General features: G+C 53.5%; 5 protein-coding genes across 5 annotated transcripts; 1 reads left to right on the plus strand and 4 right to left on the minus strand.

Moving 5' to 3' along the window:
- Positions 1-178: 178 nt before the first annotated feature.
- On the minus strand, positions 179-3356 carry TRIREDRAFT_112524 (N-terminal binuclear Zn cluster-containing/DNA binding domain-containing protein; the record flags this gene model as incomplete). Its single annotated transcript, XM_006969813.1, has 5 exons — positions 179-750; positions 824-1020; positions 1083-2648; positions 2703-2783; positions 2923-3356. The coding sequence occupies 5 exons, from the start codon at positions 3354-3356 to the stop codon at positions 179-181; spliced, it is 2850 nt and encodes a 949-aa protein (XP_006969875.1).
- Positions 3357-3929: 573 nt separating this feature from the next.
- On the minus strand, positions 3930-4799 carry TRIREDRAFT_112525 (uncharacterized protein; the record flags this gene model as incomplete). The annotated part of the gene is made up of 1 exon (XM_006969814.1): positions 3930-4799. One exon carries the CDS (start codon positions 4797-4799, stop codon positions 3930-3932), a length of 870 nt encoding a protein of 289 aa, XP_006969876.1.
- A 907-nt stretch (positions 4800-5706) lies between these two features.
- TRIREDRAFT_124259 (uncharacterized protein) lies at positions 5707-6554 on the minus strand (the record flags this gene model as incomplete). Its single annotated transcript, XM_006969815.1, has 1 exon — positions 5707-6554. The coding sequence occupies one exon, from the start codon at positions 6550-6552 to the stop codon at positions 5707-5709; it is 846 nt and encodes a 281-aa protein (XP_006969877.1).
- A 4042-nt stretch (positions 6555-10596) lies between these two features.
- Positions 10597-10983, plus strand: TRIREDRAFT_70894 (uncharacterized protein; the record flags this gene model as incomplete). The annotated part of the gene is made up of 1 exon (XM_006969805.1): positions 10597-10983. The coding sequence occupies one exon, from the start codon at positions 10597-10599 to the stop codon at positions 10981-10983; it is 387 nt and encodes a 128-aa protein (XP_006969867.1).
- Positions 10984-11476: 493 nt separating this feature from the next.
- Positions 11477-13612, minus strand: TRIREDRAFT_124260 (N-terminal fungal transcription regulatory domain-containing protein; the record flags this gene model as incomplete). Its single annotated transcript, XM_006969816.1, has 5 exons — positions 11477-12193; positions 12258-12407; positions 12473-12781; positions 12899-13147; positions 13553-13612. 5 exons carry the CDS (start codon positions 13610-13612, stop codon positions 11477-11479), a joined length of 1485 nt encoding a protein of 494 aa, XP_006969878.1.
- Positions 13613-13851: the final 239 nt, after the last annotated feature.

Genomic DNA, 13851 nt, shown 5'->3' on the forward strand with positions numbered 1-13851 from the left:
AATGGCATTGTACATAGAGCAGGATATAAGAACACACAACTTACATGACATTTCCATGAGACCCAACCAGCAGTGACAAAGACTGCCACATCAATCCGGAGAGCATCTCACATCTCTCTGGTCGCCCAAGTCACCATAGCCAATGTAAGATATTCAGCATCCAGCTCAAACAACACATTCATCCCTGCGCCCAGGGGTCCAGAAACCCAGGCCCCCATCCGCTACTATCCAGCAAGGCGCTCTGAATCACGGCAAACTCGTCGTCAAATCCAGCCCACATGAAGCCATTGTCTCCATACTCAACCGTCTGCTCTTGGTATCCCTCCACGCCGTAATACACTCCGCCATGTTCCTGGCCCTGCTCCGTCATGGCTACGGATCCTTTGCCGGTGCTTCCGTTTGAAGCTGCATCCACATTGCTGCTGCTCTGATCGGAATCCGTGGTAGAGCTCGCCATACGCGCTGCATCGTATCCTGGCGCACCATCCTCCTTGGCTGACAGGGGCTGCTTACCGCGTACGGCAAGCGGTGGTGCATTCGCGGAGAGCGTTCCGATTGCCTGCAGCCGTGCTTGCAGCTGCTGAAAGGAGCGGACATAACGCGAAGCAAGGGGATGCATTTCGCCGCCAACACGCTGCAGGTGCTCAAGGCCTTGGCCAATGACGCGATCGATATCCGAGGAGGGCGGTATGTCAATCTTTGCGCGCGAGTGAGGGTCCAGATGCTTGTAGACGACTAGGACGCTCAAGGCTGTGAAGACGTCTATGCCGCATCAAACATGGTAAGCATGTGAATCTGGCTTCAAGGGAGGGGACATACATACAGTGTGAGTTGTGCCACGAGGAAGACAGCAGGTTGTGTTGCTGCAAGAGATGCACCTGGGTGATGGCATCATATGCTGCCATGACACAGCGGCGGATACACAGATGCGCCAGATCCAGCTGAAAGGGATCGGAGATGCGACGGAGAATGTGGTAGAGCAATGTTTGGCGGTGGATAAGGAGTCGAATATGAAGAAAACTAGGGTAACATCGACAAGTCAGCCAACAGAAACCTCAGCCAGACAACAAGCCATGACATACCGCATGAGCAAGACGCTTCGCTGCCGCTCAAAGTGCCATTCTGGTACATCCGAGTCTGCACGCAAATGGGGAGGCAGCAGGCTCTGCCAAACGACGAGTTCGCCGTCGAGTTGAATCGACATGGCCAAAAGTTCCGGCAAGTCGACCTTGATGCGAACCCTAGTCTCGCGGCTTGCCGATGACGAGCTACTGCTGCCTCCCATGCTGCCGCTGCTACTGGGCGTGTTGTCATACAGCGTGTCGAGCACTTTGGCGAGCAAGCGGCATTGTGTCACAATGTGGTTGAAGAATTCAATCTTGGACGGGACATGGCTCGGCTGAGTGTAATTGGACGCTTCGTCGAGAAACTCATCGTCCACCGCAAGAGGGAGCCCAACACGAATGGCAGGCATGTCGTGGATCGTAGGGGGCCGTCCGACCTTGATGCTGACGAGACGGTCGATCACGAAGCAACCCCACCACACACGCTTGCGAATCTCCTGCTCGATGATGTCCTCTGTGAAGTTGGCAGGGGCGAGATAGAGCCCCAGCTCCTGCGCTGTACGAATGGCCAGCCCGATGACGGTCCAGCAATGATTGAGCTCCAGCGAGCCGTGCAGATAGTGGCTCATCAGCAGCAACGCCTGGACGAGCTCGATCCTGGCCTGCAATATGCTCGAGAATGCCAGCACCTTGGCCCGTTTGAAGAAGCGAGCGCGGTCCGGCTTTGCTGATGCCGAGCCAGCTGGGCTCCCGTTATAAGGAGGCCGAACCTGCACGTGCTCGCTGCCAAACGCAAACACCATGTTGACGACCGCCAGCCAGGCCAGGTTGTTGGGGGCCGCCTCCTCGCCGCCCACATCTTTGCTGAGCCACAGCCGCGCATAACGCTGGCGAAATGTGCCCTCGTGTATGTACGGATTCAGAGGGTGCCTGTGTTTGAAGTACGACGCCACCAAGCGGTCGGCTAGGGACCGCTGAGGCAGTTCAAACAAGTCACTGCTCCCGTGCCTGTCCCCTATCCCTCCGCCGATACCCAGGAGCTCTTCAAATACGACAGTCGACGGGGAAGACTCTGCCAGTGATTCGGAATTCAAGCCACCGCCGATCCCAGACGCATCGGCAATGCCTCTTTTAGCAGTCGTGGCCGCTCCTGACTTGCCTGTCGTTGCTGTTGTGCTGGTATTTGCGGTACCACCACTGCTGGCACCAGTTGCCGGAGTTGCAGTGGCTGCCGAACTGCCCGTTGCAACATCTGTGGTGTTTGGCGACGTCACTTTCGTGATGAAGTCGAAGGCTGACGACTCTCCAAAGTACTCCCCGGGCAAAGAGGAATGACTACTCCTTGGTTGATCGCCGTGCCGGTTGCTGTCAGACTGATGGGGTCGATACACTGCTGCCGTTGAGCGGTCGCTGAAAGATGCTGCCCTTGCATATTGCTGATGACGTTGGCCCGACGGGGCTTCTGCCGTAGAAGTAGATGAAGAAGGGTTTGGGTATTGCTGTTGCCTTGCACCATCACCCGAATGCTGGTCTAGGGATAGACGGGCAGTATAGGGTGACTCTTTCGAGTATGTACTTTCAAGGCTGTACAGTCTGCGTTAGGCTTGACCAATCCACCTGAGAATGGTTCAGACTTACGGTGAGTGAGAGCCTTGAGATTGCTGAGTAGCCAGATGCTCCTCGAGCATACGGTTCCGCGCTCGCAGATTCTCAATATACCTGAGAAGAGTAAGAAAGAGGTCACGGTAAGAGACAGCAGAGTAGTGGCCATTGACTCTTGCGCTTTGTTACGAAGATTGGAGACGAATGAACGAGTCGAAGTAGCGAGTAGTAAATAACAATCGACACACAGACATACTCTTGCGTCACAGAGATCTTGGTGCGCTGAGGGCTGTAGACGCACTCCTGGCGCCGCTCCTTGCAGGGCCCGCAAGACGGCCGCTCGCCATCGCAGCGGTTCTTTTTCGTGCGGCAGAGGTTGCAGGCATATCCGATGCGGCGTCGCTTAGTCGGAGGCTGCTGCTGCTGCTGCTGCTGCTGCTGCTGGTGGCGGTGGTGGTCCTTCTGCTTTGGCTGGTTGGGAGATGATGAGGTTGATGATAGCGAGGTTACGCTGAGCTCTGGATGTGGCTGTGATTTCGGAGGTTGAGACTGTGGCTGATGTTGAGACTGAGAGAGAGGTCGAGGTAGAGGCTGTGGCTGGGACTGATACGGCGGCAGCACGTGATGATGGCCGCCTCTCCCGGCCTCGACGGACGGCGCGGAAAAGGCAGCAGCAGGCGATCCAGCCATGCAGGTCAGCAGGGAAGGCGCGAGGCTCTCCACTGTGCAGGATTATCTGGGCAGGGCAAGAGGAGGAAAGAGGGTGAGGTGAGCGGACAGGAGATCCGGGGAGCTTCTCGATCGGAGTACGGAGTCGAGGGTTATAAATGGTATTGGAAGACGCCTGGACGCTGACGGGGGCGACCTAAGGTAGGTAGGTAGATACTAATTCCCCAGGCCGCGCTAAAGACAGGCGGTGCGGGGGAGCTGTTGGTGCTTCCGTGCAGCGCTAGCGGGCCTCTTCAGCGGGCAGATTAGCGGGCAGCCATCCATCGAATGCTGCTGGACAGCGCGCTACAGGGCAGAATATAGCGTCTGGTCCAGTTGTTGTAGTGCTACCTTACTAGAAGCGAGATCGGCTTTAGCCAGTCGAGGCGACCAGCCAGGAATTACGCCTGCAGAGATGCATTTGATCCATTCATGCACATGCACGCAGCTTCAAGACGCAGTTCAAGATGCAGTACAACGTCATTGCATGTGCTGTTTGAGCGCTTTATGCCACGACATCAGGCTCAACTATCGATACCACGCTCCCAGCCAGTCTCACACCGAGTTCTTGTACAGCCTGTTGCTCTTCACCTCGGCCACCCACAGCGGCCACGGCTTCGCGGCCCCTGCCATGGCCGTCTTGCCCGCGTCGTGAGCCTCCCGCTCGCTGAAGAAGCGCACCTCCTCCGACAGCCCAATCGCCGCCCTCTGTACCTGCGCGTTCTGTATCGTGTAGATGCTCTTGCAAATCGCCATCTCGATGCTGTCCGCCGTCGCCACGAAGCCGTGCCCCCGCATCAGCGCAACCGGACACCTGGGCAGTCCCTCGCCGTCAGCCGGTCCCAGCGTCTTGGCCAGCGCTGCGCCCATTTCGGTGCTTCGGACGAGCATGTCGTGGCTTGCTGAGACTGATGGGTTGTCGCGGTACACCGTTGCTGCGTCGAAGACGGGGACGGCGGTGCCTAGGAAGCCGGCCATGTGGAAGCATGCCCGCAGGGGTATCGACGATATCGAAAAGGGAATGACCTCGAGTGAGTGCGAGTGCACCACTGCCTGGACATGGGGATATGCCTTGTAGATCTCCGAGTGGATGAAACGCTCAGAGAAGCCTGTGGCGGGTACCCAGTCAGTGAATATCATGGAACCGGATTGGCACAGAATGAGGAACCGACCTTTGGGTGCGTCTTTCTGCAGGGCCTCGCCGCTCTCGACGTTGTACAGCACCATGTCCTCCGTCGACGATACCAGTGCCGGCGCCATGTACCGCGCCATCATGAAGACTGTCGGGCTCAGGCGCACGGACAAGTGGCCATATGCGTCGACGACGTTGTAGCGGTGCAGGATGTGGCATCCGTAGACGTACTTGCGGATGAGCTCCAGCTCATCACGCCGCGAGATGCCGTTGCTTTTGCCGCCAGAGGTCATGTTTGCAGCCATATTCTGTTGGTCCTTGATGCTTTCAGTGAGCACTCCTTTCTCAACGACGAGACACGAGACACGAGACACGAGACACACGCTCAGCTACGCGTATCCTCCCGACGGGACATGTAAGCTGATGGAAGAGTGGCTGAGCCGAGGTAAGGCGATGCTTCTGGGCGGTTTCCAAGCCTGAAGCGAAGCCGGCGGTCGACACATAAGGGAATGAGATGCACCAACATTTCAGCAACTTTTCTCAAACCTTATCACGGTGTTTTGTTGATTCAGACCCGAATTGTATTAGCATTCATCAACAAACGACGTGTAAGACCTAACTTGATACTACTGATACGAAGCCGGGGAGATAGCAAAGAGGAGAGACGCGGGGCCGGAGTCAAAGTCCGGGAGGCTAGTCGAAGCGGGGCATGGCGCCTTTGCGAAGAATCCCCATTATAACACGAACAAAGCAAAGTCTAAAATCGAGCCTTGCAATGAGAGGAAGAAAGAGGCAATGAGTGGAGATAGAATTTCAGAATCTGGGGAATCTAGGGATTTTCTCGAGTCCAGGATCTCGGCTGAGACTGGTGCGGGGGTTGCAAGTTGTATGATCTTGGGGTCAGTTTCACATGCATTGCATGGCTTGCATACAAGCACAACCAACCATCTACACGCACGAGTCTGGAAAAGGGCCTGCCACATATTGGCCACAATCGACGGGTGCTTGATGTGCTTGCTTTGAACCCGTACAGGAAGGATTGTTATTCTGTTCTCGGGAGTCAAGTTATACAAAGTGAAGGGAATGTTTCCCAAGACAGTGGTCCCCCAGTCATATTCCACAACATGCTCTCTCAACAAGAGCCATAGATTTCCATGTTGAAACACATCTCTCAGGCTTTTCCAATCCAATCATCACGTTCTACTTGCCAGCACAGAATTGAGCCAACGGCCCATGCTGGTCCCCAGTCACACACGCCCACAAATTCTCATGCGCATCCCGTATAATCGCCGCCCCAGCAAGCCCCTTGCAAAGCTGCCCCGTCGCCAGAAACGCCTGGATGGCCTCCGCAAAGTGCCGAACGGGACCGTTGCCCTTTGTCACCGTCCTGCACCAGAGGTCATTGTTCCCGACCTGCTCCAGCGTCGGCCCCGTGTTGTGCTTGGCCGTGTCGAGAATCTTGAGGACCTTGGCGTCCTTCTTGACGTCGGGCTTCTTGCAGACGTGGATGTGGAACTGCTCGTGCGTCCTCGCGCGGACCGAGTTGAGCGCCAGCGCCTCGCTGCCGGGATCGTAGTACTTCTGCGCAAAGTTCCACGATTCCCCGTACTTTGCCGGGTTGTCGGCCATCTCCAGGATGCCGGGGAGAATGTCCGTCGTGGTGACGAGCTTCTCGCCCACGGGCGTCAGGAACCACACCTGATCGCCGTTCGGCTGCACCGTTCCCTGGTGAGTGCAGCCGGATGGGCCCTTGACGCAGTCGCACAGCGTATGGAACCAGAGCCCGCATCCGAGGCAGAGCTTGTCGTTGTCGGTGCACCCGGGGTAGTAACTGTTGGTGTGTCTGTTTGGAATGTCCATGTGGCAGGTCCTGGCCGCCGTGAAGCAACCCTTGTAATGAGGCCGGCAGCGGCAGTTGGCAACGTTCATGGTGTGGATCTGCTTCATGTCGCAGTAAGGGAGCGGTGGCTTTGCTTGTGGTGACGCCTGTATGAGTGTTGCAAAGGCTCCTAAGAGGAGAAGCAGGTACTGAATTGATTGAGCCATGATGGCCTGCACTTGGTGTATGATGTGCTCAGAGTCCTAGTTGTAGAGCAATACCAAATTGCAATACTCGAAGTTCAGCTCCTGCTGTGTTCATACTGCTTCCATTTCATTACATTTATACTTGAGGTGCAGCTGTATTTAGTCATCTCAGTTGCACTGAACCAAGGCCAACTATTTGCGAAAATGCGTCTTGGTTTGGAATGGAGGAGTTTAGGATTGTCCGACACTTCCGCCCATCTTCTCAATTTCATCCTTTCGTCAGAGGTTATTGCTTCCAGCCTTACCCGCATGAAAGAGCCAATGCCCTTTGTAGAATTGTGCCAATGCGCATATCTTGGTCGAAGAATCGATTGCTATCCAATGAAGACGTTTGGCCAGCAACAGCTGATTCTGCTGGCATGCGGTCTAGTATCAAATGTGTAGTTTCGGATGTCGAGGGTTTCGGACTATTCAACAAACACTCAGGAAGAACTTGACATAGGTAAATAAGCCATGTCTGTCGGGAGATCTAAGCCGCTACGGCTGATCTAGCTCCGTACCTAGGTAGGCAAAGACCGTCCGAGGGCACTGTATATAGAAGCTTGCAACTGCCTGTTAATTCGCACCCGAGTCTGAATATATTCGAAGACTCCCGCATAGTGTAAAGCGCTGTGTAGTGTATCAAAACCAAACGCCTATAGTCTTGATCATGCTCATGAGCTGAGTGCCGTCTCAAAAGGGGCTTGAAGTCTAATGTCTCCATACTAGGTAGCTTGAATGACTATACAAGAGCAGCCGATGGCCCGAAATTGTGGCTGCCGCTATGAGATGAAAATCCGATACATACTACCTCAGGCCTGTTTGCATAGTTCTACGGTAGTTTAGTATGCAACGCGGATGCTTTTCGGTCAGCCCGGCACACAATATGTCCAGCTCATCCCGCCCGCCCTCGTGCAAGAGCATTTCACGCTTTCTCAGCTTTCGCCCAGGATGAACAGCAGAGCGGAGCGGATTTCAGCTGTGAAAATGCTGAAAGTATTCTAATCAGACTCAAGATATTTACTCAACTGTCCCCTGTTTTTTTCGCCATTACAACCTGTTCTGTGCTACGTCGTATACTCTTCCAGATACATCAATAGCTACAGGAGTTGATAAGGGTTTGGTTGTCAGTGCGATCGTGAGATAGAGTCTGATTAGGCTGGTAACAATCTCATTAGGATCCTCAGACTGACTAGAGATTATATAATCTTTACCATGCCATTCTCCATCCCCTCTCCTTATGGCCGTCCATAACTGATGCAGCTCTTCTGCATCTAGACGCCGAGCTGAAACAGAGTTCAGTTAGCTGTTATCTAGAAGTCATCTAGCTGCCGCTGTCTAATCGATAATTCTCCGAAGGCAGTACTATCTGTAAAAGTTTCAATTTAGTCTCTGCGCTTCCATGTTGTGTCTCCATACGCCCTGAAAACTTGACTCTCAGGATCCATCTGTAGTTGAAGAAAGGACAGATCGAGCCCATGTACGTGAAGACGTTGAGTATGACAATTTGCGTCGAGTCTTTATGGTGCTGATGCAGTGTTGTTCTTATAGTAAGCATTGGCTGCGAGATATCCCCATGTGAAAGGAAAACAAAAAGATACAATATCATTTCGCTTGCACCCAATGGTTGCTCATTGAAAAGGGAGGTCATCATCGAAGAACCGCCCATTTATATGTTCCAAATGGCAAGGAGCTGTGCTGTTAAGTGGTATAGTTTGTAACAAGTCCACGATTCAACAACTCGAAGCGAGGTGGCTTCCGTAGCTCAGTTGGTTAGAGCTTCGTACTAATACTTAAGCTTCCAAGCTCAGTGTTGGTAATGCGAAGGTCGCAGGTTCAAGCCCTGCCGGGAGCAAAGCTCTAGTGCCATCCAAGCGCTTCATTTTTTGCTTTCTTTTTTTTTTTTTTTTTTTCGCGGAGCAGAAAATCTGACATACAGCAAGCAGACTCGGAAACTGCGAGAAACCGGTCACAGATTAGCAGGCAGGGCTTTGGCTGTCTAAGTTGGCATAGGCTTCGATATGAAACCACATCGTGCTGAGGCTCGCAGTGACAGATGAAATTACCAAATGCGGTAGGATTCTCTTTTGACTGATATATATAGTCGGTTACTGGCCGTGGTTCACTTGGCAACCAATGCAATCCATTAATCCAAAGGGCATGCATGCCTTCTGAAGCTCATGCGCATCATGCGGCGATAAACGGCAAAGAGTATAAGCGGTGATAGGACAGCTCACAGAACGCTGGCTTGCAGCGATTGAGCCTTGGCGGGGTTATATGAGGTTTGGACGTGATTGTAATCCCTCCTCAGCACAAAACCGCCGTCAGCAATCGTTGCTTGAAGAAAGGAACAGGTGGTTCAAACAAGCTTGAAATCATCAGGAAGCAGTCCAATTCAAGTTAGGTTAAGGAATGCGCTTCTGACATGTACAAGGAGGGGACTTGACATTAACCACCAACCTACGTCAGCACCGCCATGCAAGGACATTTCGAGTGGGAGAAGAAAGAACCTGGCCAAAAGGTCAAGGTCAGTGAGAAATCTCGAAGTATTGACTTGCCATCTGAAGTTCCTACCAAGCATTTATGGGATTCATGTTCTTGGGACTCAGAGCGACTCCGCCCTCAAGTTGACTTCCAGCGAGTAGGTAGGCTCGCACATTGAGCAGGATGAAGGGCATCATCCCAGTAAGAAGCTCATGCGCGCCACTCCTATTCACGTCATGAATGATAGAAGACATACTGAAGAGGGAGTCTCGACTATATAAACCCAGGACATTCTTGAGTTGTAGATGGTCGAGGAATGGCACTGCTCCTCAGAAACCACTCGAGCCTGTCTGGTACATGTAAGCGCCGCAATGAACCACCGTAATTGGACGACGAAGGGCAAGAACAAATGTCATTGCCAATGGAATGTCAGCCTCTAGTAATGTTCACGCAGTATCAGCTAACCTCAGAAAGATGACATGGTAGCTCTGAGCTCAAATGAATTTTAATTCCTTTTTTTTACAATCCCAAAGATGCTCATGATGGGTTTTGTCCTTTGTCGAATAGAGTAAGCCAGGAGCTAGAGCTTGTTAGTAGACCATGGACCCGATACATACAGCTCTGTGTTGAGGATTTACGAGAATATGCTGCGTAGGATGTGAGACGCCCTTTTTGTTGTTGCTGTAACAAAGTGCTACACTGTAGATTCTCAACTAGAATAATCCATCTCCATCAACTGTGTATTCCCGCCAAACAATGCAATCTTGGCAATGCACATAATAATAAAAGAGGCCTTCATCGCCACGCGTCAGCCCTCCAAAACTAAAACCGGCAACTGATCGCCGAATGACGCCCACAGCCTGTCATGAGCTTTGTGGAGCACCGTTGAACGAAACTTGGTCGCTTTCAAGCCACCAATATTTCCAGGTTTTTTCTGGTGGTCAAGCCTCTTTCATATAAAGCCACAAGCAACAATTGGTCAGTCGTTTCTATGCCCAAAACCAAGGACATGTCACCCCTGTCGACAACAAGTGTGCTAGTATAGTAACATCAGCTTTGCATGAATGCCGCTGTTCCCAGTGGCCTTTCTTTCCTACTTGCAGTAGCGCATCGTCGATGGCATACAGTACTCTACTCCGTATCCATGTACAGTAGTTACTACTGCAGCAGCTGTTTTAAATAGATGAAAGGCTCAACGTCATTTTCTGGGAGTCGGCGGGCGTGACGTCATGAGCTGGCGTCTTTGCTTGATCCTTTGGGTATTGGTTATGAGGATGGATTCCAGTCTCGCGATGGCTTCTTTTCTTTGCTCTCTCTTTTTACCCTCTGTCTGTGCAGTTCCAGTGTCAGTTCCTGAATATCAACTCATCGCTCATCCGTAAAATTTGCATCTCCATCATCTGACAAGTGCGTTTCGTCCCCAATATACGACGATCCTCACCCTCACCATCATCACCAACTAACACAGAACCTCAACCCAGCCAACCAACAAACCCAAACCAACCAAACAGACAGACAACCCCAAAAAAAAAACCGCCCAACATGCCCGCAATGAACGACTGGCTCCGCGACGACCTCCTCGGCAAGGAAAACGACCTCTGCACGGCCCTCACCTCCGCCAACCCTGCCCCCGCCGTCCTCAAGCTCTGCGCCCCAGACGCTGCCCTCATGTTCCCCAACATGGACATCATCTCGCCCGAGGACCAAGAGGCCTTCCACGACGCCATGCAGCCGCCCTTCCACCGCTTCGACGACTACCAGGTCGAGGACATGCGCGCCCACTTCATCGGCCTCATGGGCGGCGTCGTCACCTACAAGATCAAGGCCTCCAGGGGCAAGGAGAAGTACCGCGCCACCGCGTCGTCGACGTGGAATCAGGGCGCCGACGGGGAGTGGCTGCTTGTTGCGCATTCTGAGACGCCGCTGTAGAGTTTTGTTCGTTGGGGGAGGAATGATTTTGGTGTGATGATGGTTGATATGATGGCGTGACTTTGGATTCTTTCGGTTGGATTTCCTTATGTTTATACGACGTTTTTGACAACCCTCCTCGGCGGGACAAACTTACGAGGCAATGTGTGCTGTTCCTATAGCAACTTTTCAATACACATTTAATACTTATACAGCACCCAAGGAGCCATCCTATCCCAGTAACTCAGATTGGAGGTCCGCAGCATGCTTCGGGGCGGGCGACGAGGCCGTGTACACTTCACTACAAGCCCACTCGTATCTTCTTCATGTCAACCGCATTCAAGCCTGTAAATCTACTCCTCTCAAATTGCATTCTTGGTATCAGGTCAACTGCAAAGGACAAAGAATAAAAGCATCCAACACACCATGGTTGTCCTCGTCATCGTCACAAAGACAACAGCCCTTGCATCAACCTGCTCTCAGACAAAAGCCTATAACCCCAACTCACAAACAATCACACTCCCAGCGGCTCCGTCGCCTCCTCCGGCAGCTTCAATTGCTCCGGATACGTATGCAGCGCCTGTCGCACGCCCAACTCCCTTCCAATGTAAAACAGGAGGCCCTCCGCGGCGAGCCGCTGCTCCGGCCGGCAGATGCCCATCACGTACACGGCAATCAGCGGCCAGATGACCCTCAGCGCATCGAACACGTCCTTGGGCGACTTGTCCTTGCGACTGGACAGCGGCCCGAGCACGCGAGGCACGCCGTCCAAGATGCGCTGCGCCGCGTCCTGCGCCGTCCGGCAGGTGTACTCGCGATCCTCCCTGAGCTGCTCGAGGGGCACCTGGCACGGCGGGTAGTGGGTGAGGAAATTGATGAGGAGCTGTATGCCGCGGTACCCCTTGACGATGGCGGACTGGTACAGGCTCAGTGCGTATATCTGCAGGACGTGATCCCCGATGGGATTCAGTGCTAGCCAGTCCTCAAATTCCCTTTCGCCGGCCTTGATCTGACCAAACAGATCGCAATACTCTCTGGAAGCGGCAGGGAAATCGCGCCGTCGCAAAAGACTGAAGATACGAGCTTGCACGCTGCACACCTTGATGATGAATGATGAAATGGCAATCCCCAGGCCCTCACCTGGGTTCCCTGGCAGCGAGGCCTTTACCGCGCTGAGCCATTCCTCGGATTCCGGGGGACACTCTGTATTACTGACCAGCGCCTGGATTTGCTGTGCCCGAAGCCGAGTCAGCAATGCGACAGAAATTCTTCATCAACGGATTGGTGATACATACCACCATGCTAAAGGCTGGCCAAAAAGCCATGCGGCCATGGCTTGTATATAGCCATGCGGTGCCCCTTGCTTTGAGGATGCTGTACAGACCTCGGGCATGTAAATGCCATGGGCTGAGGGTCTCGGTGCGAGACAGGGATCCAACGAGCAACTACTTCCTGTAAGCATTTGACATGATACACCCTGCTCTCTGCATGGACTTGATTGCTTATTCACCTCGTAGTTGGTAAGAATCCACACGGTGGCGAGGATATCATCTCGCAGAGGGCCCTCGGGCGTCTTGAGCGCCTCGCTCACCAAGCTCAGCGTCTTGCCCAAGTACGTGCTCAGCTCGCGCTGCGTCTCCAAGTGAGCGTCCCTATACAGCGACGTCGGATACTGCAGGTTCGTCACGTATGTGCGTGCAAAGAGATGGGCGGCCCAGACGAGCGGCCCGTCGCCCGCAAACTCGCGGTACATGTTCTTGACAAAGTCCAGGTTGGAGTAGACATTGAGGACAATGGGCACCGAGTGGACCGTCCAGTGCTCGAATATCGGCCGAGCGAGCGTCGGCGGCGCGCTGCTGCAGTCTATGCCGTCGACCAGGGCGAGGTCCGTCAGAGTGTTGAAGACGTAGTCTCCGTTGCGAGTGAGCTTGAGCACCGGCAGGGGATCGGAGTCGGCCGTTGAAGTTGAAGAGGTAGAAGATGAAGAGGATGAAGAAGAAGAGGACGAAGATGGCGTCTCGCTGGCGCCGGGGGATTGTGTCTGAGACAAGGGCTGGCGCTTCTTGCGCTTCCTGACGACGGTGGGATCGGCGTTGCGGAAGACGAGCTCCTGCTGGTCCCGATAGCCCGGGCACTGGGCGCCGTACTTGGTGCATCGCTGGCAAGCCGGACGGGCGAGGTCGCACTGCAAGGGGGAAACGGGGGTCAGAACGGACTCAGCTGTGAGATGGAGTTGCCATCTAAATTCCGACGGACGGGGAGAGGACAGGCCAAGCAGAAAAGGAGCTGTTGTTGGACTGCCAAGAGCATGTATGTACGGGCCACTCGGTGACACACACACACATACACACCCACCCAGACACACACCCAGACACATACATACATATGCAGAGGCAAACGAGAGCATCGCATCGATAGTTCTTCCAGAAGAGCCATAGACCCACTCCGATGCTGCGTAAAACACCCTCTAAGAATCAAGATGCCCGCGTGTGTCACGCATGTACCAAGCAGCGGAGTGACGATGTAGAGTACATCTCATCTCTTCTCATCTCATCTCTTCGAATCGCATCACATCAGCTCAAAAACTGACCTTGACTCGCCGCTGGCGGCACAAGTGACAATCCCGACTCGGTCTGCCTGTGTTGGGCATGGCTCTCTCTCTCTCTCTCTCTCTCGCGTCCCAGTCAAATCACTGGCAGAACTCCCAGCGTGTCAAACAAGGGGAGGCAAACACAACACAACACAACACAACAACGAAACAAAACGAAATACACGAGAAGCCCGGCTGGCTGCAATTTAGGCAATGTCGCCTGGGAGGCCTCGTCGGGAAGCTCTTTCGAAGTTGTCGTGACAGAATGAGGAAAAGCCATTCGAGGTGGGCGTTTTGAC

This window comes from Trichoderma reesei, assembly GCF_000167675.1.
Source record: "Trichoderma reesei QM6a unplaced genomic scaffold TRIREscaffold_43, whole genome shotgun sequence".
Taxonomy (NCBI): Eukaryota; Fungi; Ascomycota; class Sordariomycetes; order Hypocreales; family Hypocreaceae; genus Trichoderma; species Trichoderma reesei.